We start from the raw sequence: 24,822 nt of genomic DNA on the forward strand, positions 1-24,822 counted from the left end.
AGAAAGAGTGGAGAATAAAAGAGCACTTCACCGTTTAGATGTCTAACTTACTGCAGGTGTCACAGCTAGAAGAAAATCATGAAAAGCAGCTATTTTTTCCTACAAAAAAAAGTTGTGTTGATTATAAATATTGACTGCTGTTTACCAGTATATTTTCAGCACTCTACATTAGCTACTTATACCTGCATTACTTTGATTAAAATGATGGATAATGTCAGTGTAACCAGCGTCAAAGACGGGCGAGGAGGAGGCGAGAACCGAGTGAACTCAAATGTAAAGTTTAATCTAAAACAGAACATTAACATCAGACACGAGCCACAAACACATGACACGCATCTCTCCCCCTCGTCATCTGAACCCGTAAGGTTTGCTACAGTCAGCTAGCTAGCAAATGGTAGCTGTCAGTCATGACTCTTTTCCTAATAATGGTAAAATCAATATAGCTGCAAAAATAATATGACTACAATGTAGCATTTTGGGCAGGTGAGTGGTGGACCCACTGTCCGTTCAGTCGTATCTACTGTGTATGATCTGACTCCTATTTTCACAAGATGGCAACTCCCATTTCTCCCCAAAAAAGGCTTCAGAACCACACAGTGGGAGTGAATGGTGCCATGCTGTGTCCACTTACAGATGCAGTCATTGGGCTGAACCTAGTCAGTGACCCTTCAGCTAATCCTTTGTTATCGATTATTTTTGGCTTGAGCAGACAGTACTGCTCTAGTGCAAGACAACCTGTTAGCGAAGTTGTTTGGCAAAGTTATGTTAGCTTTCTGGCAGGGTTGCCACCCGTCCCTTATAATATGGGATTATTATATTGAAAAATAGAATGCTACATCTCTTATTGAGCCAATAAGGGATGCAATTGATTTAACAATTTTGTACACATTTTTTCATACATACATGAAATCACAGTGGTGAGAATAACATAATAGTGAATAAAATCAAACAAGTTTCACAAGAAATAGTGGAAAAGCTCAAAATCACTGTATGGGACACGTTCTGTGTGAGACTGCAGATCAACATTATCAATACCCTGGTTATGGAGACACAGTTGTGCAGTTCATAAATAATGTCTTGCAACACAAGTTTGCTCGTAAAACGCAAGAAGATGTTGAGGTACAGGTGTGAATGTGAAACGGGATACAGGGTCAGTCCTGTTCCTGGAAATGAATACAAGAGAAACTGTACAATTTACAGTAGTGCTATTTCAGTTGCCCTGAAACAGTCTGAGCTGAAACAGCATGCAGCAGGTGATAATCATGTCTGAGCAGCTAAAGAGCAGAAGACAGAGTGGAATCACAATTCCTTTTACCTCAGATTTCCCCTGAGGTGGATATGGTGTGTTATTGTTGTTTAATAAATGTTTGTTATATTCTGTTCTTTTTAAATATCTGATTGAATGATGAAGGTTTCCCTGAATATCAAAAAAATAGCCATGAAATAATTAGGCTTTCAGGCTAACAAGTATCAGGGGCACTATCAAGCTAGCTAACAGTAGGCTAAATATTTTATTGTATAAACCAGTAGTAAAGGATACTAACAAGTTAGCTAAGATCAGGTTACATCAGATAACTTTTATATTGCGTTAAATAACTAATTGCCTAATCAGTTTAGTGCAAATTAGCCTAATGCTGAAAATATCCCATCCATTCTCAGAGATTTTCAATGTCAGGTTAATATTATTCATTTTTTTATTTTATAATTCATAAATATGATCATTTACATTTTATAAATGCCCATTTACAATTTAAAAAGTCTAAATAAATAACAGTATCAGTCTATCTTAAATAATTCACAAAGTTTTTGTTAAAAAACAAGGTCAACTCATTCTTTTTCTGTTCAATAATCCGTACAATGTCAGATCATTATTCTTCTATGATTATAGATGTTGTGGAATAATACAATTGTAAATTTATAGAAAGAGGATAATAGCTTAAAAGCAGCAACATTTGTAACAAGTAGAACTTGTTGCCAGTGAGGAGGATGTCTCCACCACCAACAAGTCTAGTCCTTCTTGTTACTAATTTGTATGCCTGACATATCCTAAATATGTACTTCAAACAGAGAGGAAGCTATTGAAGAAAAACTATTTAAGACATTAGACCCTGCTGTGACCTTTACCTTTTACTGTACCTCCAGTTTTCTTTGCAGAATAGACAAATGCCCATGTTTCCCTGACCAATAGTTCCAATGACCAATAGGCTGGGCGTGGATGAACAGCAAGCAGGTTTAGCACCTCTTTTTCAATAGTGTCTGGTGGCAAATCTCCTTGATCAGTCCTCTCCTGAGAGAACGACTTCCTTCCCAAGTCCATGAAATGGCCTCATTTTGTTTGAGGAAGTAACAAATGAAAAGTAATATCAAGAGTCTGCCACCTTTTCCATTGACTAGAGAGCAACGGAATAAAGTGTGTATGTATATGGTATCACTGGTTCAGCCCCACTGGTGGTGACTGACAGATTACAGCAGAATAAAATAAAACTCTCATTATGAAATGATGAAGGGCATTTTGATATAAAAGTAAGTTTTCTTTTGGAAAAAAAGCCATTTGAAATAAAACTTATTATGAAATAAAAACGGACTGACATGCATTATTGTCAGAATGAGTAAAATTAAATAATGTTTCATGATAATAAGTATTATTTATTCATTGAATCATTTGTATACTTATTGCTGCATTTATTCATTTTACTGTTTACATCGTATTTTATATTATATTTAATTGTGACTAAAAACGTGCTTCGGGCTGAGTATCGAGCAGCTCCTCCCCTTTACAGCAGCCTGCAGTGACGTGGGGCTGCAGCAGTGCAGATGGATGAATCTGGAAAAAGGGCGTTTAGTTTCACATTTAAGTAACGGGTTCCACAAAAAGCACAACGAACTGAAACCGTGGATTTTGGGACACAGGGGTTTCTTTAGCGTCTTCTTACTGAGCAAATATAAACCTTGAAGTGAGTGAGTATTTTGAGTTTTTATTTTAAAAACAATATGTGCTAAATTGTGCATCTGGTGTAATAATAACAATAATGAACTGTCTTTCAGGGATGATTTTATTTGTGACTCTCCTGATCCTCTTCAGCTTTATGGAATCTCAATCAGGTATGAAATATCTACTGTGTGTGTGTGTGTGTGTGTGTTGTAGGGTTTTTGTAGGCTTCTGTACGTTTAGAGGAGTTATAGAAGGTGTTTTTGATCTCTGGTCCTGTTGTAAGCGGTGGCCTGTGACTCGGTGTAACTGAACGCTGGTGTGTGGAAGATCTTCTCTCTCAGAGCTGAGTAATCTGACTGTGTTGTTATGATGAGCGGAGGAGACGGAAACGCCTTATCGATATACACTGCTCTGGGATATGGACTGTTGGTTGACTGTTACTTTTTATCTGATCATCATTTATAAGCACGGGAATGTGTGTGTGTGTATACATTACATAAATACGCCCACGTTTGTGGTGCGAGTGCCTGCACTAAGAACGTCGCGAAAAATGCATGTCTCGTGCTCGTCTTGTCCCTGTCTTACACCCCGCAGCTCCCTCTCGGGTGTCTTCTGACTACCATGTGTTCTGTTGTGTGTTCTGTCTATCGTATGTGCTATCTGCTGTGTGCTCTACGTGTGTTCTATGTACTGTGTGTTCTGTCTACCATGTGCTCTAATTAACCATCTATCCAGTGGCGGCTCGTCCATACTGGCAGGTGGGGCAGAGTCCCACTCTTTATTCAACAAATATTAATCTTTATAAAGTCCTGAAATACTAATTACCTCTTTTCAGCATGTATTTGACATATATATGCCGATTTTCCCGATATTGAACAGATAATAACTTCAGTTAGATCCAAAGGACTTTAATTTAAAACTATAATGAATTCAGAAATGATTCTGATGCTCATACTCATAAGTTGCTCACAAGCTCATACGTTCCAGTTTGCACAATTGCATCTTTTGACTATATAATATAGAGTAATAGAAGCAAAATTATTTATAATCGCTCTAAAAAGGGTTCCCTTTTGAGTCTGATTCCTCTCAAGGTTTCTTCCTCATGTCGTCTCAGGGAGTTTTTCCTTGCCACCGGGGCCTCTGGCTTGCTCTTTAGGGATAAATTTATAAATTTAAAATTTTTTATCTGGAATTTATATATTTCTGTAAAGCTGCTTTGTGACAATGTCCGTTTTTAAAAGCGCTATGCAAATAAAACTGAATTCAATTGAATAATTCAATTTTGCGCAATTGCGCAGAAGCACGCGCTGCCCCACTTTGCTTGTTATTTCACGTAGTGGTCATAAATCGGAACTGCAACAAGCACTAATAGAGATCCATATGTGAAGGATTTCTCCTTCCCCATGCTTGATCTATGAACATTTTCAGTAAAGGAGGAGGAGCAGACAGGCTAGTTGACACGGTTGCCAGATTATGCTTGTTTAAAATACTCCACAGCCTCCAAGATCTGGATTTACAGCAAATATCTAAATTAAAAGTAATCAATTTCTTGATAATGAAAAATGTCCGTACATCAGAAATAAAAGTGGGTAATATCCATACATCAGAAATACATGTCAAATTACTTCCCCACACAAAGGCTTTGGCTTTTTTTTTTTTTTTTTTTTTTTTTTTGGAAATTAATAGATTTAATTCTGATGATTTGCTTTAAAACAAGATATTGGGAACCGCCAAGTACTTTAAACTAGTCCAGGCTGGCAACCCTGTCAGTAAGGCTCAATGTCAATTCGTCACCCCAAATTTTGCTCCCATTCATTTCCAACAGGGAGTAGTAAAAAAAAATGTTCAAGTGATGTGGGATAGCAAGCGACGAGAACTTGTTACGCTGGTTTCAACTTTATGCAAATTAGAAGCCATAGCCATAGGTGAAATCTTTCTATCTTTCTTAAGCAATTACAACCATTCACACTGTACTAACTACATATAGTTCCAACATGGATAAAATTATTATCCACATTGTCTGGGCTCACCATCCCCTATGACCCCTAAATTAAAGTATATAAAGACCATATAAAGTACACAAAATCCATTTCCTGTACCACTTATCCTACACAGGGTTGGGGGAAGCCTGGAGCCTATCCCAGGGCACAAAGCAGGGCACACCCTGGGTGCCAACCCACTGCACAATCACACACACATTCACTCACTGTGGACAATTTAGAGATGCATCAATGCATGTCTTTGGACTGAGGGAGGAAACCAAAATACCCAGAGGAACCCCCTGAAGCACATGGAGACCACTAGGCCACTGTGCCCCCCATATAAAGACCAAAATAAAAGAAATACTGCATGGCAGAGAGTCTCATACATAGTCTGTGTTCCTGGTTTGTTGAAAGTGAGTAGTGAATTGCAATTATAGAGCATAATACATATAATAAATATGTTTTTTGTAGGTTAATAGCATAACTAGCTAGGTAGATAATAAATAATCTATAATAGCCTGAACTTATTAATGCTGAGTACATAATGAAATTACACTGAAAAAATGAAAAGTGAAATCATCTTAAATCTGTTTCAGTTGCTGTAAGAATATTATAAAACTATTCAACCTATTTTAGACATAGCTGCTTTTAATTAAATATAATAATAATAATAATAATAATAATAATAATAATAATAGTTAATTTTGCCTGTTTCATTAAAAAAAACCTTGAAATGAGCTTAAATGTGCTAATTGAATAACATTTTCACTATAAACAATTACTTAAAAAAAGCAAAAAATGTCTAGAAATTGTATCTTATGTGTACATCAGCTTTATAATCAGAAATATTTTATATATTGATATATATCAATATATCAGTGTTTGATATATTTAATAGATTTAAGATCATTTCACTTGCCAAGATATTTTTGTGGTTTAGATGGTCATGTCCAATGTGGCTGTGGGGATGTGTGCTTTCAGCCACAAGAGCATTAGTGAGATCTGGCACTGATGTCGAGATCATGTGTTGGGATTGAGGTCACGGCTCTGTGCAGACCATCTGATTTCTTCCACACCAACATTAGCAAGCCATGTCTTCATGGACCTTGTTTTGTGCCCAGGGGCATTGTCATGCTGGAACAGGTTTGGACTTGACCCCTTAGTCCCAGCCAAGGAAAATCTTAATGCTAAAGTATACAAAGACTTTCAAGACAATTGTATGCTTCCAACTTCATAGCAACAGTTTGAGGAAGGCTTATATATGGGGTTGATGGGCAGCTGTCCACAAACTTTTGACCATATAATGCATGTAATATATTTTCATATGTTTCAGAGGAGACACAGGTGAATATAATATTGAAAATACAATAACAAAAACATCAGTAGGCCATTTGTAATTTAAAAACGTAAGCCTAGGAGTAGCCTATAAATTGGCCCTATTTGAAATGCAATAACAAAAATATCAGTATTCACACTGGTGTGTAGGAAAAAAAGAATGAATATAGGCTATTACAAAATGACTGCTGTCTGGCACCTCAATACTTGCATGTTATTTGTGAGGCTTTATCAATCAATGTGAGGATTGCTGCTGGCAGTGAGTAATAATTTGGTCAATGCGTGGAGAGATCTTTGACAGGGCAAGACGCATATCATCCTCAAGGGTCAGTCTGGCCCTGTATTTGGTTTTAAGGGCTGTCATGGTTGAAAACCCAGCTTCACAAAGGTAGGTGGTGCTAAAGGGAATCAGCACCTTCATTGCAGCTGTGTGACAGACTGGGTGTTCTTCTGCAATTTCAGACCAGAATGGTAATCAACGCCTACCTCTTCGCAGAGAGCAGTGAATAACCGGGAGTTGCTGGCTCTGGCTTTCACAAAGTTCACCATTTTTACGGCCACATCTAAAAATCCATGAAGACTGGGTTCCATTTCTTTTGTAGCAAGCACCTCTCTGTGCAGAAAGCAGCGCGTTGAAACAGCAAGGGGAGCAACCTCTTTGATACGCTGAACTACCCCAGACTGCCTCCCAGTCATCGCGGCAGCTCCATCAGTACAGACCCCAATACAGTCGCTCCAGTTTATCTCATTTGATCTCATGAATCTATCCAAAGTTTCAAAAATATCGTTTGCTGTCGTCGTGGTACGGAGCTCTTTACAAAACAAAAAATCTTCTTTTATCTCGTTTTCCCATTCATAACGAACGTATGCGAGGAGTTGTGCCATTTTTGACACGTCGGTAGACTCGTCTATTTGAAGTGCGAAGTTATTACCATGAAGTCTCGCAGAAAGCTGATCCCTCACGTCTTCTGACATTGTTGCGATGCGACGTTTGACCGTATTATTTGATAGTGGTATCTTGGCCAATTGTTTTGACTTATCCTCTCCAAATAATTCCTTGACAATCTCTGTTGCGCATGGCAAAATCAAAGTTTCTGCAATTGTATGCCCTTTCTTTGCTTTGGCGATTTTTTCAGCAACTGTATACGATATTTTTAAAAGTTTCTTGTCAGTAGCTGTGACTTCCCTCATCTCATTTTGGGAGTGTGTCAATTCTTTTGCCTTGCGCTCAAAAAATGCCCTGGGCTTGTCGCGGTATTAGGGATGAGTTGCAAATGTCTTGTTAGTCTGGATGGCCTCATGCATTTGTTAGCAAGGACTTTGGCGCAGATAATGCACTGTGGCTGGGGCAGGGACTCTTTGCTACGAGAAAATGAAATAAAACCATAGTTCAGGTAAATATCTTGGTATTTCCTGCATTTCGTGTTTCCAGTATTGCTAGCACTGCGACCCGAATTGGTGGGAGCTTCTTCACCTGGGTTCAGTATGCCGTGGTCATTACTATCAGCTGCTGTAGGCGAATCAGCTACTCTGTCGTTTTTGTGGAGGACGAATTACAAATTTGTCCATTTTTTGGTCAGCCAGGGGATCATGGATAAAATTAGCTAATGTAATATGATCATTCTCCTTAATGCTCATTGCTCAACACTTTTCAAAATATGACGCGACCCCCCACAGAGCTCGCCAAGGCCCCCAGGGGGCCGGGACCCCCCTGTTGGAAACTGATGACCTAGAAGAGAGTCATCACCAATCAATGTGCAAACTACACAAGGACAGCTCTTCTAAAGGCTGCATCAGCATTAAATCAGAGCACATAAATAAGCTTCCAAGTCTCAATCTGCATTCCTCTCAGGCTCACTACAAACTGAGCAACTCCAAGTAAGACTGTATGTCTGGGCAGGACATACAAAGGACATAAACACAGGGTATCACGTGCACCACTGCAAGTGTTTTATCTTCCATCTTTGACCTCTCTCTCATCACCTTTGCTCTGTGATTACTAACAAGGACGCTCAGTCAGTGATCGCTGATTTTGTTGGAAAAACAGTCAATACAGTGTACCGTTATTCCCATTTCCCATGTTACAGCGCTTTTGGAACTTATTTTGTCTTCAGAAATATTTTGAAAGTTTCTTTTGTTGGCCATCCACCATGTTTGAAATCATTGAAGTCCCCACCATATTTTTATCTCTATTGTTCTCCTGTTCCACATACCAGGAAGTGCGGCCCCATATCTCACATAGTTAATCATTTTCATAAGCTCACTGTGAATGCGCACATGCATGGATAGTGGAACAATGTGAGCGCGCACACACACACTCCCTCCTCCTTTTTCCTCTCTCCCTCTGTCTCACACACACAACTCTCCTTTGTCTGTCTTTATTTTAGAATTAGGTTTAAGTAGTTAATTGAGTTTATTGACGTTCCTTCTTTTCTCATTGTATTTCAGTGAATCTCATGTTATTCAACATTCAATTGCCATGTTGTACTTATTACTTTAGTATTGCAAGAAGCTAAACTATTCAGAACTAAGCCTTCAGAATCCAAGTCATTGATTATTACTGCTCTCAGCTAAAATTGAGGTTTTAATCATTTTAACATATTTGAAAATTTGTCATTTTTATTTCTAATTGAAATTTGAAACTAAAAAGAGACATTCAATGAGACTGATTACCTACTGAGACTGATTAATTAAATTTACTGTAAAGCACCTATATTTCTGTATGTACCTTGCATTTTAGTGTTTCCTTTATAAACAGACCCATTTCCCCTATATATAGTTAAAGAACTAATTCAAATGTGACCCACTGTAAGTGAAATGCCTTTATTATTAAACCTGGGAAATAAAATATTGTGCAGACTTTGAAGGTTTGATAAATAGAAATATGCTCTTTAAATATGCACTGTAGTGAGAGGTGAGGGTGTCCCTCAGACAAATGGCTTCCCATGCTGCACTGTTGCTCCCAAACTTTCTTGATGAGCTTCAGCTTCCTCACCATAGATTTCCTGTGAGTAATTTCCTTTGTTGCTCCCCTTGCTGTCATAGTGAGGAAATAATGCAGGAAATATTTCCTCATTCACACATGCCTCAGCATTGGCAGGTCTGACTCCAGTGATGCGCTAGTACATATGCCATTGGGAGCTGAGTATAAGCTACACTCCATAGTCAACCTGGCACTCCATAGTCAACCTGTATATGTGAAGCACATGACTTGCAAAAATGACAATACAATAGACAAACAGCTAGATAGAAATCTTCCAATGGAGATAAACCTTTGGAGAGAGAGCCTAATAACAAGATTTACAGACATAACACTGACATCTGTGTCTTGTAATGTTGCTTTTCTGAGGCCACTGTAAAAAAAAAAAAGAGAGAGATATAAACAATTGTCATGTCAATGCCGAATCTGCATCAAACTACAACTCCCAGATGACAGAGCAGCCTACAAACATGGCTGCCAAGGATTACAACACCCAACCATCACAAACTCTCTCACATTCACTTTCAGCCTCATTCTGATTGCACAACACCTGGTCTCAATTACACAATCACAGCCACACTACTCAAGGGCTCTCAGTTCATTCATTGCGAACTGTACGCTCAGTGTTCAATACCTGTCTATACCAAGCCTTTTTATTTTGCAACGTAGCTATTCTGGTTTTGAACCCTGTTCTGCTTTTCTGGTTTTGATTCTTACCTTGCCTCTTATATGTTGTTTGCTGATCGCCTGACCATTGCCTCTTTCCTATTTCTGATTTTGCCCCGTGTATTGGATTTGTTTGTGAGATTGTACCTGTACCTGCATCCATAGCTGCCAGTTAACCTTATATGTTCACTGCATTGTGTATAATTTTAACCTAGTTTTAAGTAACATTTGTCAAAGCATACAGAAATGGAGGATTTATATGACATCATGCAAAGGCGGAATATATTTTTCAGTGAAATCATCAATAGGTGGAAGCTCTTGGAAAGCCACCTCTCCAAACCCACCCTGAAAAGACTGTGCCCAACTTTGCGAGATGATGTGATGAAGGCTCTGTGTGAAATATTCATGTTGTCCAAGAAGCCAGAAGAGTGCATGGAGGCATCATTTTATTACCACAGTGGGATTTATCTAGTATAACCAGGAAAACTTTACACCAGATGGTCACAAACCAGGGGTTACAACTGATTTACAAAAAGATTTTGCAGATTTTACAAATGGATTTTGTGTGCTAATATTTTGAAATCTTACTGGGAGTCACATTGAGACAAGCCACATTGAAAATATTAGGATATGTGTTATTTTAGTCTTTTCCTTATCCTGACACACTGCACTAGCGTAGGTAAGCAAAAAAAATGGACAAGTTTACCCATCAAACTACTTCCACTAAACAAGCTAGCACTGTGTCTCAAATCACATACTTATGTACTATTCTAGACCATTAATGAGTACTAACAATAACAGAATTTCCTATTACAGTTATTGTTTGAATTTTAAAAACCTCTCATGTAGTCTTCATAGCTACCGAAAGGCCTGTTTTCTGGAAAAAAAATTGTCAGTATCAGTCTTCTGGACTAGTAAATACCATTCAATGTAAGGTCAGAGCTTTCTATTCGAGACGCAGCCCGTAACAACAGTCATGACAATGGCAATAAGTTTTATGAGAGATAGTGTTCATCAGTGTGTTTAACATTACTGTGCAGGGATGTTTTGGCTCTGATGTGCCATCTACTCAATGTTTCCTTTCAATCTTCCAGATGTACATAAGATATGCAGCGAATGTGTAAATACTGAGTTGGCTGCCACTGCTTCTGCACACACACACGTACCAAGTACATAGTCATGTGGCAAGTTTCCAATAACAATACAACACTTCCCACTGGACTGGTAAGTCAGTGCAAGGAATTTTCCTTTGGTTTGTAGTCACATAAATTCCACACATATGTGAAATATCTGCCATAATAAAATTTTCAAATGTTACAGTTGTGCTATATTATAAATCTGGTGTTCAAGGCTTGGGGTCACAGAAAATTCTTAATGTCTATTTGGAGTCCTTTGACCAAAAAGAACTCCTCCTGTAATTGCTCCCAAGGTGCTTCAACAAAACAGTGAGTGCTGATCCGTTCAAATAATGGTTATTAGGTTTCAAATATTTATCAAATAAAGTAAAAATACTGATTATCCAACAACAGATTGAAAAACTATGATTTCATGCAGTTGGTGTTTGCAATTTCATGTGTTTACTGTGTCATTTGTTAGGCAGCAACAGAGGCTATTTAAACCTATGTATACCTGGTTATTGTCAGCCATGTTAGCCATACGTCTAAGGTAGCCATACGTCGATGTTAGTCATACGTCCATATTAGCCTTACAAAATAAGGCTTCTCTTAATGTGAATGGAAACAGTGGCAGATTAATTTTATCTGAACTACTTTTTTGCAGCCACTTTATTTTCACAGGTGGTCTCTTTTTAAAGATACTTTATTTAAATCTTCCAGTCAGCCATTTCAGTTTAGCTTTGTCTTGTTTTCATCTCAAAGGCAGATTTTCTTCACAGCTATCACAATGTTTCTATCATCATCAACTGCTGTTGTTTTTCTTGGCCAACCTGTTTGAAGTCTGGTTGTTAGTGCACCAGTGGTTTCTTTTACAAGACATCACAAATTCTTGTATTGGCTATGCTCACTGCTTGTGCAATGTCTCTAATTTTCCTAATTTTAAAATGGTTTGCTTTTCATCCATAGACAGCTCTCTGGTCTTCATGTTGGTTTATCCTTTTCAACAACAAATGCAGGCTTCATGCAGACTGCATTTCAACAAATGTAGAGTCTGGTCCATAGGTATTTGGACAGTGGCACAATTTTCATAATGTTACGTCTGTACACCACCACAATCAAGATGTGATTGTGTTTAGGAATTACAGCCATTTTTCTGGCTTCAGTTTTGTCTTCAGTAAGTGAAAAGCATGCTCAACTGGGTTGAGCTCAGGTGACTGATTCAGCCATTTATCAGTGCCGTCCTATCAGTTTTTCAGCATATGACTGAATCTGAGCAAAAAGTATAGCTTTATACACTTCAGAATTCATCTTGCCACTTCTATCAGCAGTCACATCATTAATAAACACCAGTGACCCCGTTCCATTTGCAGCCATACATGCCCATGCCATAACACTGCCTCCACCATGTTTGACAGACGATGTGGTATGCTTTGGATCATGAGCCCATTCTTTCCTTCTACAAACTCTTCTATTCCTGTAATTCTGGTACAAGTTAATCTTGATTTCATCTGTCCAAAGAATCTTGTTCCAAAACTGGGCAGGCTTTTAGAAATATTTTATAGCAAAGTCTAATCTGGTCTTTCTTTGAGCCTGTGAAAATGGAGGGACTATTTATATGGCTGTAATTCCTAAATGGTTAATGCAATATTTTTGTTAAACACATTGAATTAAAGCTGAAAGTCTACACTTCAATCACATCTTGATTGCTTCATTTCAAATCCATTGTGGTGGCGTACAGAGTCAATATATATATACAGTTCATGTATATGTGTGTGTTCAGACAGCCTTATTCTTATTGTCTTGATCATTGTCTTGTAGCTATCATAAGTTCAGGTAGGAAAAGTAATTAAAAGAGAAAAGGACATATGACCACCTCTGAAAATAGGTTATATAGGTCAAAGTACAATTAAATAAGGTCTGCCTTGTTGCATATAGAAAATATATATTAATATTTAGCATTTATATCTTTTCTGACAATACAGAGCATTTAAACCTGGTTGGTCCAGAAGCTCCTCTTGTTGCTGTAGCTGGTGAAGACCTGGTTCTGCCCTGTTTTATCAGACCCAACACTAGCGCTGTGGACATGACAGTGGAGTGGTTCAGACTATATGTAGACGACTCATTAGTTCATCTCTATAAGGATCATGAAGACAGAAATGAAAAGCAGGCTCAGTCGTACAGAGGAAGAACTTCAGTTTTCAAAGAGGAGCTACAGAAAGGCAACGCTTCACTCAAACTCTCAGCTCTCCGAGTCTCTGATGAAGGAGAATATAAGTGTCTTGTTGATGACAAATCCTGGTCCGATGACATCACTGTTCACATCACTGTGGAGGGTAAGATCTATTTCTGTATTGAAGAATTACACAGTGAATGTTATAATACAATAAATGTTCTCTTAACATTATTAATGGTTTGTGCATATGAAAACCACTAAAAATCTCCATTTTTCATTGTATTTATTTATTTGAGAGGTTTTTAGAATGGAGATTCTCTCACTGACTGACTACGTCACAGATTTCCAACCTTGGTCCTGGAGAACACCCTGACTCTGATACTGTTTTTCCTGCTCTGACAGACCTGATTTAACTCAGGAAGAGCTGTTAATTAGCTGATTAGGTGAATCAAGTGTGTCAGGAGAAGGAGAAACACTAAAACATGCAGGACAGAGGACTTCAGGACCAGGGTTGGGAACCTGTGGACTAAATGATCCCCAGTACAGGAGTCACTCAGACATACACTCACTAGGCGGCGGTGTGCATCAACAACATGGCTGGGCAAATAGATGATTAAAAAAGAAAAGATTAAATTTATGTTTCGATTTTTAATAACACTCATTCCACTTAATAGAAAAGATTTGTTAAGTGTATGAGTTGATTAGACTGTGATTCACAACCTTGGTTATTGGCAGATGTGGATCACTTTACTTGGATCAATGTATTTGTCCATTATGTGACTATAATATTGGGCTCAGCATTTACCCGTTTCACTTCAGACCCAAAAAAACATGCCAATTTTGTAATCTTTAAACAGCAGTAATAATGTTCAGCATTATTCTTCACATAGCTGTGACTGTACAAAGGTTCAGCAGCAGTGGTCCCACTCGTGAAGATTTTTGTCCTGCTTTATCTATTTTTCCACGCTGCACAAGCAGTTTGTTTCTTAGCCTGTTTATCACTGAAAATAATGTAAACATAATTCCTGAATAAAATATTCTGCAATAATTTATAGGCTAATAGCATTTTGAAACTATGTTTTCATTTTGTATTAAAATATTTAATTATCATTGTTATTCATAGTCTTAATAATTAGTGTTTAAATAATTAATTTTTTATCAAATCAAGACAATATTATGGGGTGAGTCACTCCCCTGAAATATGTTTTTTTTTTTTTTTTTTTAATGTGTTAACTGGGAATCCATGTTTAGGATTTAATATCTCCAGGAATATTATTCCCAGCCAAATGAAGTTTGGGGAGACATAAAGCCAAAACTTGTTTTCTATCCTGTGTAAATGCTCAGAAAGCACCACAGAAGGTCAGTTTTTTCAGGGTCTCAGGACACAGTTTTGTGTTAACTTTAACCTAACTTTACTAACCTATGATAAACGAGAAATATGTCCACCACAATATCACGCCCAATCTGAATACTGCAAAAATCTGTTCCGCTCATTGTCCTTTTTAAAATGGGTTATTCTGACTAAACACTGCAGGCAGCAATTTGTATGAAGGCAGGCTGTTTTTTTTATTATCTCCTGATGAGTGATGGAAAAATAGATAAATATGTGGAGAATATAAGGGATTGTATATGTTTCTTTGATTGATCTATTATTGTCTCCTGATGTGCCTAAATCATCACTTCGTCACACTGTGTTGCACCTTTCCTGTTGTTAAAAAATGCAATATAACAATGAATTTAAGATTTGCACCAAAAGGTTGCAAGATTGTCTCATAGATGCAGAAATCAAAACCGTAACATACTGTAAATTAGCAAATGTTCAATTAGGGCAACTAGGACATTTCATGACCTTTACTTAATTTGAGCAGTTTTGTGTATTGGAAGAATGAGAGGTCTGAAGAATAAAGACTCAGATTGTGTAAGGTTGAAGAATATTAATTTACTTCTATGAAAATGTCAAAATGCTTGAGTCTCATCTAAAAATCTTCAATGAGCTATTTACCCCTACTCCTCAAACACACACACAGACACACACATACACACAGACACCAGATGGGCTGCAACTCATTAGCATGTGCAGGTTTGTTTAAATGAACAACAATTGTATTGCCAAAATGAAGAGTACTTGAAATGAACTAAAGTACTAAAATGAAGCCTCAAATCAAATTCAAACAAAAAGTAACGTTAGCAGACTAACAGTAAGGATTAAGGAAATAATTTGTTTGTGTGAAAAAGCAGTTGCCTAACACAAGTGTTATTAATTACAGTATAAGTATATAAGTAAAGTTGTCATGTAAAAATAAATAAATATTGTTACTGTTGCTAACATAATGATTTGTATTAAAATGGTAAAGGATATCAGTCTGCTTTCTCTGTCCAGCAAAAGAGATATGTTTGTATATGGCTAGGATACACAGGCTGTCTCAGATGCTTCTTTTGGCAGACTAACCTGTCGCAAAACTAACTTGTCTTGTCTTTTTTGTTTTTTTTTTATATTTGTCATCACACTTTGTAGTGTAATTTTTGACTGTGTAAAGAACAGTCTACATCATTAACCTGAAAATGAGCTTGAAATAATAACCTCTACTGGGAAGGTTACATTACTTACTTTTTTCAATTTGAGGTTAAAAGCTATATATTTAAATTATATTTAAAACAATAGCTATATATTTCACTATATTTAAAACAGTATTTTTTGTTTAATGACTGTAGTCCTGGGAAGCCACCCGGTGATCACGATGGAGAGTTATGATAACTCAGGAGGGATTAATCTACTGTGTGAGTCCAGAGGCTGGAAACCTGAACCTGATGTTCTGTGGCTGGACAGAGAAGGAGCCACTCTGCCTGCTGAAGCTACACAGACACACAGAGACACTGAGGGCTTCAGTGTGAAACGCCGCATCACTGTTTATGATTATAGCGACTCCAACAGATTTTACTGCAGACTTCAGCAAAAACATCACATGATGGAGACAGAGATTATCATTAATCGTAAGTGTCTATGATTTAAAAAAAAAAAAACTTTTACACTTAGATTTAGACTGTAATATTCTACTGTAATCAGTACAGATAAGGTCATTAATAATGACCTATTACTACTATTTTTGCATCATCATTTATGCATTATTTTTATTTTATGTATTGGTTCTTCTGCTACAGTGCTCTGTGTAAGAGTATGTTTTGAAGTTATTAATTCTTGCACATTTTTTTAAATATCTGAAAACTTTAATTTTAGGTAAAGTCTTTGATACTTGGAAGTGGGCTGTTGGCATTTCAGTTTCAGCATGTCTTATTGCTGTCGGATTGATAGTAACTGCAGTTGTCTGTTACAAGAAAGGTATTTAAATAATTTTCCTTCATAACATGTTTAAATTATACTGCAGTTTATACCAAAGCTTTAGTCTACAGGTTCCCAACACTGGTCCTGTAGAACCCCCTGTCCTACACACTTTAGTGTTTTTCCTGCACACTCACTTTGACTCAGGAAGGGCTGTTAATCGGCTGATTATCTGGATGGGTTAGAGCAGGGAAAACACTAATATATGTACATATTACATGACCAGGGTAAGGAACCTGTGCTTTAGTCAGTAGTCCACAAGAGTCCAGTTGGCTATGCTCTGTGTGAAGGGGATGATTTAATTCAGTCCTCTGGTGAAAGTGAAAAGATAAATGTCATCAATGTTATTTAACTTTAACACACCTTACCCCCCCCCTCCACTCACCGTCCTGATAAGTACCATGTCCATGTCACATATACTGTCCTAACCGTTATGTCCAACACCTACCACTCACCATACTAACTGTTAAATACGAAGTAAAACACATTTACAAATGTGAGTGAAGTGGGGGGGGGGTTGGAAGGCAAAAGAAATAATAATAATAATAATAATAATAATAAAAAACACATATTTCCAAACTGTTGCGCGTATGTATGTATGCAAGCAGCAAACTCTCTGCTACATTCAGGCGGCCTTTCCTCCTTGATTTAATCTGGGCTAAAGAGATCACTGTGGCGATTGGGAAGTTCATATTCAGTAGTGGCGAAAGCAGGATTCAAAAACACCATCTAGAGCTACAGAGAGCTACAGAGAGCTGCAGTATGTGACTCTGACAGCACAGCTAGCAAACAGCAGAATGGGAAAAGCCCACTGCCTCAGACACACCACCCAAAGTTGCCCCAGTGAAAACTTAGCCATGTTTAATTTTGTTCCATTCTAACGCACACCTTTGTGCTGTTATACACTGCAAAGAGTCTGAATGGATCATGTGTAATGATTAATTTCTATTATTGTACTTTTATAATGTTTTAATCAATTGAACATGCAAATCTAAGGCACATTCAAGTAATGCTTATTTTCACTTTATTGAACTGAGGCACCAGTTTCTCAAATTTGAATTTTGTGTATCATTAAACCCTTAGTAAATCTTACAGTATATGGTTTTATTCAACACACACAGTTGTTGAATGGAAAATAATAAAAGAAGCTAAAAGCACCAAAACACCTCCTAGTCCTACTGAACTAATCACACCCCAGATAAACTACATCACTAGTATGATTAAGTGTGATTGTCTCTGTGTCTTTTCCATCAGCACTGTAATGTGTCTAATATTAAACATTTTAATATTGTCTGTTTTCAGAAAAGATGGTAATGACACCTGAACTTATCATTTTTGTCAAATATGTGAAGAACTGTGAACTACTGTTGCCTTTAATGTGCCTTTAGTGTGCGATATTAAATGTGGTAGTGGATTTTGGATTTTGCTGACTAGCACTAACACACACTCAGTAGCATTTATCAATACTCCCCTTCAATACTCATCAAAAGTCCGGTGATTGGGAGCAAGCAAGCTGCCGTGCCAGTGCCACAGTGTGCTGTGGCTGAGTGGATTATAGTCGTAGTACTGCAGATTTATTAAAGAGCTTCAGACAGAGAAATCCAGAAAATAAAAGTCAATGAATAATATATTCAAAAAACAATAATCTGGAGGCGAAAAAGTAGAATAGTCAGAGATCATAGAAAGTATCCACAATTTACTCAGTTTGATTTCACAGAGAATGTCTGCAAGACTTCAGAAACGAGTGTGTGGTTACTGGATATAGGGTGCGATATTAAATGTGGTAGTGGATTTTGGATTTTGCTGAACTAGCACTAACGCTCACTCAGTAGCGCTTTGTCGAATCCTCCCCCTCGGTACTCATGACTTAGAGACACAGGTCATGGTGAAGGTTCACAAGAAGGTGTAGATCGGGGCAGAGGGTAGAAATTACAGCTCCTTCTCATGTTTATTTAAATTAATGCTACCAAATTATAGGCAGCTCAGGTCATTTATCCGGATCTGTACATTTACCAGGAAGTAAACAAGAAGGAGGGGTCTGTACGAAGAGTAGAGATAAAAACACATCAGTCACAATATATTAAATTACTTGTTTTCTATGTGAGTGATAACTGACCTGTAACATCATTTTCCACTTTGTGAAGTGTGCTTAAACATTTAACAAATATATAACATCAGGGGAAAATTAAATGTCATAACTGCAATCTGATTTGTGTGTTTACTTTATTACATTATTACACTGCTTAATCTATTTATCATTTTATAAATTTTTTTAAACATTTGTTTATTAAAAACAAATTTATCTGTTTTATCATCAGAGCTTCGACAGGTGAAACAAAATGCAGGTGAGAAAGAACTTGTTTTGCTTTTAAAATCACATACTGATTAATTAATTGGAGGAAACTTAACAGACAATATCACCCTGATCAAATGTAATCACAAAGGTAACTGGGAGGTTGTTACACTGTACGGGCATCTTTGACTCAGAGTCACAATTTAACATGGTTCACTAGAAGATGCAGATCAGGGCAGAGGGCAGAAATTACAGCTCCTTCTCATGTTTATTTAAATGAAGACTACCAAATTATGGGCAGCTCAAGTCATGTATCCAGATTTGGACATTTATCAGGAAGGAAACAGGAACAAGGGTTCAGGAGTGAAATTTGAACCTGAATTTTAATTGCTTGAAAAAAATAAAAGAACACAAAAAATTTGGTTAAGAAATCCATGTTAAAAATTCAAGTCTTTGAAAATTCAACGAGTCAAAAATCCATCTGGGATACTTAAAAAGAGCAAATGAGCCAGACAAATTCTATCCTGGCCAATCACAACACACTTGTGAGCTCATGGAGAGGGCTTTATTTATCAGTCACATTTTATGGTGATGCATGGTGCCAGGTGGAGGAGCAACTCAGTGAAAGATTTCTGCTACTGTTTTTTTTTTATACGAAATTAAATACCACTAGTATTTGTTAATTAAGTGTCTTTATAAGAGTTAAGCATTCTCTTATGATTTCTAGTGGACTTATTTTGTGTCAGTGAATCCAGCCATACTTTAGTCAAGCTAGATAGAAACCTGTGATACTAGCTCTTTTTTTAAATCTTTCAGTTCAGTTATGGTCTCCGGGACAATTTTCATTTAGAACACAGATATTTGTTTGGTGGATTATTAAGACCTTTATCAGGCAGGTCCCAGACCGTGGGCCTTATGTCTGACAACACTGCTTAACATTTTATATTTTCTGTTTTCAGAGCAGCAGAGACAGAGGAGGGAAGATGGTAATTACACCTAAACTTTTTTCCCAAATATCTGAGGAACTGTGAGCAGAGAGCATGTATTTCTGTCTGTCAGCACTGCATGGTCTGCTGTTGCCTTTAATGCAGAAGCTTTTAATTAATATGCTCTGCATTGATATTCTCTGCATTTACGTGTTAATTAAGTATGTCTGTCAACACTGTTCAACCTTTTATACTTTCTGTTTTCAGGGCAGCAGAAACTGAGGGTGGCAGTTGGTAATTACACCTGATCTTATTCATTTTTTCACTCAGTAGCACTTTATCAAACCCTCCCCCTTGGTACTCATGACTTATGATACAAGTTAATATGGTGAAGGTTAACAGGAAGGTGTAGGTCGGGGCAGAGGGTACAAATTACAGCTCCTTCTCATATTTATTTAAATTAATGCTACCAAATTATGGGCAGCTCAGGTCATTTATCTGGATTTGGACATTTATCAGGAAGTAAACAGGAAGGAGGGTTCTGTAAGAAGAGTGGAGATAGACACATATCAGTCACAGTAAATTTCTAGTAAATTACTTGTTTTCTATACATGTAACAAATATATAACATCAGGGGAAAATTAAAAGTCAAACTGCAATCTGATTTGTGTGTTTTTTTACATTATTACACTGCTTAATCTTTTTATCACTTTATACCCTTTTTAAACATTTGTTTATTAAAAACAAATTTATCTGTTGAAGTTAAATGTCATAACTGCAATCTGATTTGTGTTTATTACATTATTACACTGCTTAATCTATTCATCACTTCATATATTTTTTTAAAATGTATTTATTACAAACAATTTTATCTGTTTTATCCTCAGAGTATATTGCCAGGCTGGTGTGATAGTAGTGTGGTAGCACTGAATAGAATAGAGTAGAATAGAATAGAATAGAATAGAATTCCTTTATTGTCACTGCACCTTACAGTCAACGAAATTTAGTGTGATTCTCCCAATACAGTTTTGTCTGACAGACATAAAGTACAGAAATAGTTTCAAAATAGAAATTTCAAAGGAACAATACTATATAAGTAAGTAAGTAAATAAATAAATATAGATATGGCATAAAACAACTTTGATATAAAAAAGAATAATATTGCCCTGGCTGCAGTTTTAAACACAGGGTCATAATATAGCCCTTGAGAGCTGGAGGCAGAGTGGTGAAAGATTTTTAGGGTAGAAATTTACAGCTCCTTCTCATGTTTATTTAAATTATTGCTACAAAATAATTAGGAATTACTAATGCTTGAAAAATTAAGTGTGTAAATTTTCAATGTAAATCTTTCAAAAAATTGGGTAATAAAAAATTCATGTTAACAGATACAAGGTATCAAAAATTCAGGTAAAAAAATCAGGTAATAAAAGAAATTACGGTAAAACAATTTAAGGATCAGATTATAAGATTTATATTTATGTTGTATACTGATGGCAATAAACTTGTTTTTGGTATTTTATAATCTAGTCTTATTTTATTTGGTTTGTACTTTTGGTCTGGAGTGGACATATTTAAATATTAATTATTTTATTGTTATGTTTATAAGCGCTTAAAAAGAGGAAGAAGCTGTTTGCAGGTAAGAACAATTTTACCTTTTTATCTTCATTCAAATCAGATTCTCTACTGTATTTATTATATTCTGTGTGTGCGTGTGCGTGTGTGTGTGTGTGTGTGTGCGTGTGCGTGTGTGTTTTGTGTGAGTGTTTGCATGTTTAAATGAGCTTGTGTGAGCAGGTGTGTGTTTGTGTGTGAGTGAGCATGTGTGTATGTGTAAGTGTGTATTTGAGTGTGAGTTAGTTTGTTTGTGCAAGTGTGTGTGAGTGTTAGTATGTGTGAATGAGTTTTTTGTCTGAGGGTGTGCGTATACATGTCTGTGTGTGTGAATTTGCGTGTGAGAATGAGTTTGTGTATGCGTTTGAGTGTGTGCATTTCACTGTGTGTGTGTGAGTGTATGCTGCTCCAGAAAAAATAAAAATTTAAAAAATGAACGCTGCTACAAGACAAAACACCAGGTACTGATCACCTAGCGGGGTGATCAAATAATTATTTGTATGCGTGTGTGTGTGTGCGCGCATATGTTTATCTATCAGAAGTGTGTTCAAAAGAGGTGTAGTATAATGTAGAGCAGAGCAGATTGTTTATAATATAACAGTAACTACTCAGCCACTCTTATGTACTCATTATATCTGATTATAATTTTTTGATTTCTTGATCAGTAACAATTGTTAATAATTATGATTATTCAAACATAATATGAGGTTAAACAACTAGTGAGTGCTGTAGAATTTGAACAGCAAATTACCTGTTGTACAATTAGTTTAGAGCTAATGTTCTAATGCTTTCTAACTGACCAATTCACCTGTCAGTGTGCGTGTGTGTGTGTGTTTGTGATTGAGTGTGTGTGCCTGTGTCTGTTTGAGCATGTGTGCGTGTGTGCGTGTGTGTGTGAGACTCAACAACTAAAACAAATCTTCGTCTCTTACAATTTTTCACATAAAAGCTCCAGTGCATGCACACACACACACATATACACACTGTTTCTCTGAATGAATAATTGGTTTTGTTGTGTGAAAAGTGTCTGTGTGTTTCTTTCAGTGGATGTGACTCTGGATCCTGATACAGCTAATCCTGCACTCATCCTGTCTGATGATGGAAAACAAGTGACACTTGGAGACACACAAAAGAATCTCCCTGATACACCACTGAGGTTTAAATTTGCCAGTGCTGTGGGAAAGCAGAGTTTCTCCTCAGGGAGATTTTATTATGAGGTGCAGGTCAGCGGGAAAACTGAGTGGACATTAGGAGTCGTGAGAGAGGACATTAACAGGAAGGAGTGGATTCCACGGAGTCCTCAGAATGGTTTCTGGACTGTGGGCCTGAGGAATGAGAATCAGTACTGGGCTTATGCTGATGCTGCTGTCTCTCTCACACTGAGAGAGAAGGTGGAGAAGGTGGGGGTGTTTGTGGATTATGAGGAGGGTCTGGTCTCCTTTTATGATGTGAAGTCCAGCTCTCATATCTACTCTTTCACTGCTCAGTCTTTCACTAAGAAGAAACTCTATCCATACTTCAGTCCTCGATACAATGAAAGAGGTGAAAATTCAGCACCACTGATCATCACTGCTGTTACTGAATAAATATCTGTTTTATATTCTATAACACTTGCCTACACAGCTGCCTATAATCATCACTTCCTTTTATGTTCATTTTATATTAAATAAACATAATAAACTCTGTAACATATAAACTATATAATGAAGTGTGTTTACATGAACATTAATAATACAATCATTATCTGATTTCAGCAGTTAAATCAGATTAAAGATGATATTAGATTTCTAGAAATTCTATAAAGACATATGGATGTTAGTCCAGTTACTGCATTATTCAGTGTTTGCGTACTGTTAATCTGATTTCTCTTAGAAACTCTGAGAGAATGTAGATGCCTCATGAAGCTGAGTCAGACATGTCAGTGACGCCGCCTTTGTGGAAGCGCAACTTTCCTGCTCTTTCACTTGAGTTGAATTTAGAGCATTAACTAACATTTTCTCCACCACTAAGAATCACCACTTATTATAGGTGAAGCCCTGACATTTTGTGTGTGTGTGTGTGTGTGTGTGTGTGTGTTTGTGTGTGTGTGTTTATGTGTGTGTTTTAGGAGGGATTGTATGGCAGGATTGTTTAGGATACTGTTTTGTGGTGTTTATTTTTTCCTGAACATGATGTGAGTTCTTACTGAATGTTCTTAATATTTGGGAAATGTTCAGTAAGGTTTGTATTGTGATCGGATGTGTAGATGGATTTGAATTATTTTTTGCACTTTTACATAATCATACATGAAATTGATTTATTGTTATTAGACTATTATTATAGGTATTTTTAATATGTGTTATAATCGCTCAAAACAACACCATCTCAGTTTATAATCATTTCTGTCCAACTGAACAAAGCCTCAGTGATGAAATTTCCAGAATTTTAACTCAATCAAAATATTAACAGTGCATGTGTCTGTGTGTGTGCATTACCTGTGATCTGCAGAAACTGATGATGGCTACAACACAGAGAATTTGGGGGAAATTACTTTGATTTGATCAGGTTAGACCTGCATCTCTCCACAGATCTGCAATTTTTAATCTGAGCTCCTAATATGGAAGATGCTCTGATATATGGCATTAGTTAGCAAATGTGACTAATGTGATATTTACTCTCTCATTTATGGATGTCATGCATGAAGAAGGGAGAGAATTTTTTATTAAAGGTTCCCTGTCCTTATGGAGGTATTTTTGTTACATAATTTGCAAATACGAATATGAGCACAAATATGGTGGACTTCAGGACAGTGAGTAATTTAATGTCTCTGGATCCACCATGACCCTGACCAGGATAAAGCGCTTACTGAAGATGAATGAATGAAACGACTCACTTCCCTAAAGTCCTCCATGTTAACTTCTCACAACACTCTCGTTCCTCCCACCAGCTGAGAGAGAAAATTAATCACTGAGAATTGCTGAGGATCAGTACTGCCCCACTGTCACTGACTGACACAAAGCTCCTCATTCTCAAAAGTGTTTGGGAGAAACACCGTTAAGAAATACATCAATCTTAAAAGCAAACAAGCAAGCAAGCAAGAAAAAAATGTTGAAAGACAGAATTTAATATAAAACATAATTTGAAAATGTAGATCAATTACTATAAAATGCACTGGTATTGTACAATAAGTCTATATATTGTATTCATTTATATTAAAACTATTTTATTTGATCTTATTTTATTTTGATCATTAGCAAAAAGTTGTCTCGCTATCTGATTGGCTGGAGCAGACCCAGTGAAAAATACACACATTAGTGGATTGAACTGCAAAAGTCAGTGTGAAATGTTTCAGAAATCCACGACTAAATGCAGGCCGCTCCACAAATGCCACATAATGCATAAATGCACACTGGAGATTTACAAATACAGTTTTTCTTAATCCATATCCCACTTTTCTGCAAACTAAGGTCAATGTTCTCAAAACAATTAACAC

At 36.8% G+C, this 24,822-nt stretch overlaps 1 protein-coding gene across 1 annotated transcript; it reads left to right on the top strand.

Moving 5' to 3' along the window:
* The first annotated feature begins 2,805 nt into the window (after window positions 1-2,805).
* On the top strand, window positions 2,806-24,580 carry LOC113539896 (butyrophilin subfamily 1 member A1). Its single transcript, XM_053233702.1, has 8 exons — window positions 2,806-2,954; window positions 3,046-3,102; window positions 12,993-13,343; window positions 15,896-16,174; window positions 16,419-16,520; window positions 18,833-18,865; window positions 21,346-21,375; window positions 22,395-24,580. Exons 2-8 carry the CDS (start codon window positions 3,048-3,050, stop codon window positions 22,934-22,936), a joined length of 1,392 nt encoding a protein of 463 aa, XP_053089677.1. The 5' UTR covers window positions 2,806-2,954; window positions 3,046-3,047; the 3' UTR covers window positions 22,937-24,580.
* Window positions 24,581-24,822: the final 242 nt, after the last annotated feature.

This window comes from Pangasianodon hypophthalmus, chromosome 4 (genome assembly GCF_027358585.1).
Source record: "Pangasianodon hypophthalmus isolate fPanHyp1 chromosome 4, fPanHyp1.pri, whole genome shotgun sequence".
NCBI classification, from domain to species: domain Eukaryota; kingdom Metazoa; phylum Chordata; class Actinopteri; order Siluriformes; family Pangasiidae; genus Pangasianodon; species Pangasianodon hypophthalmus.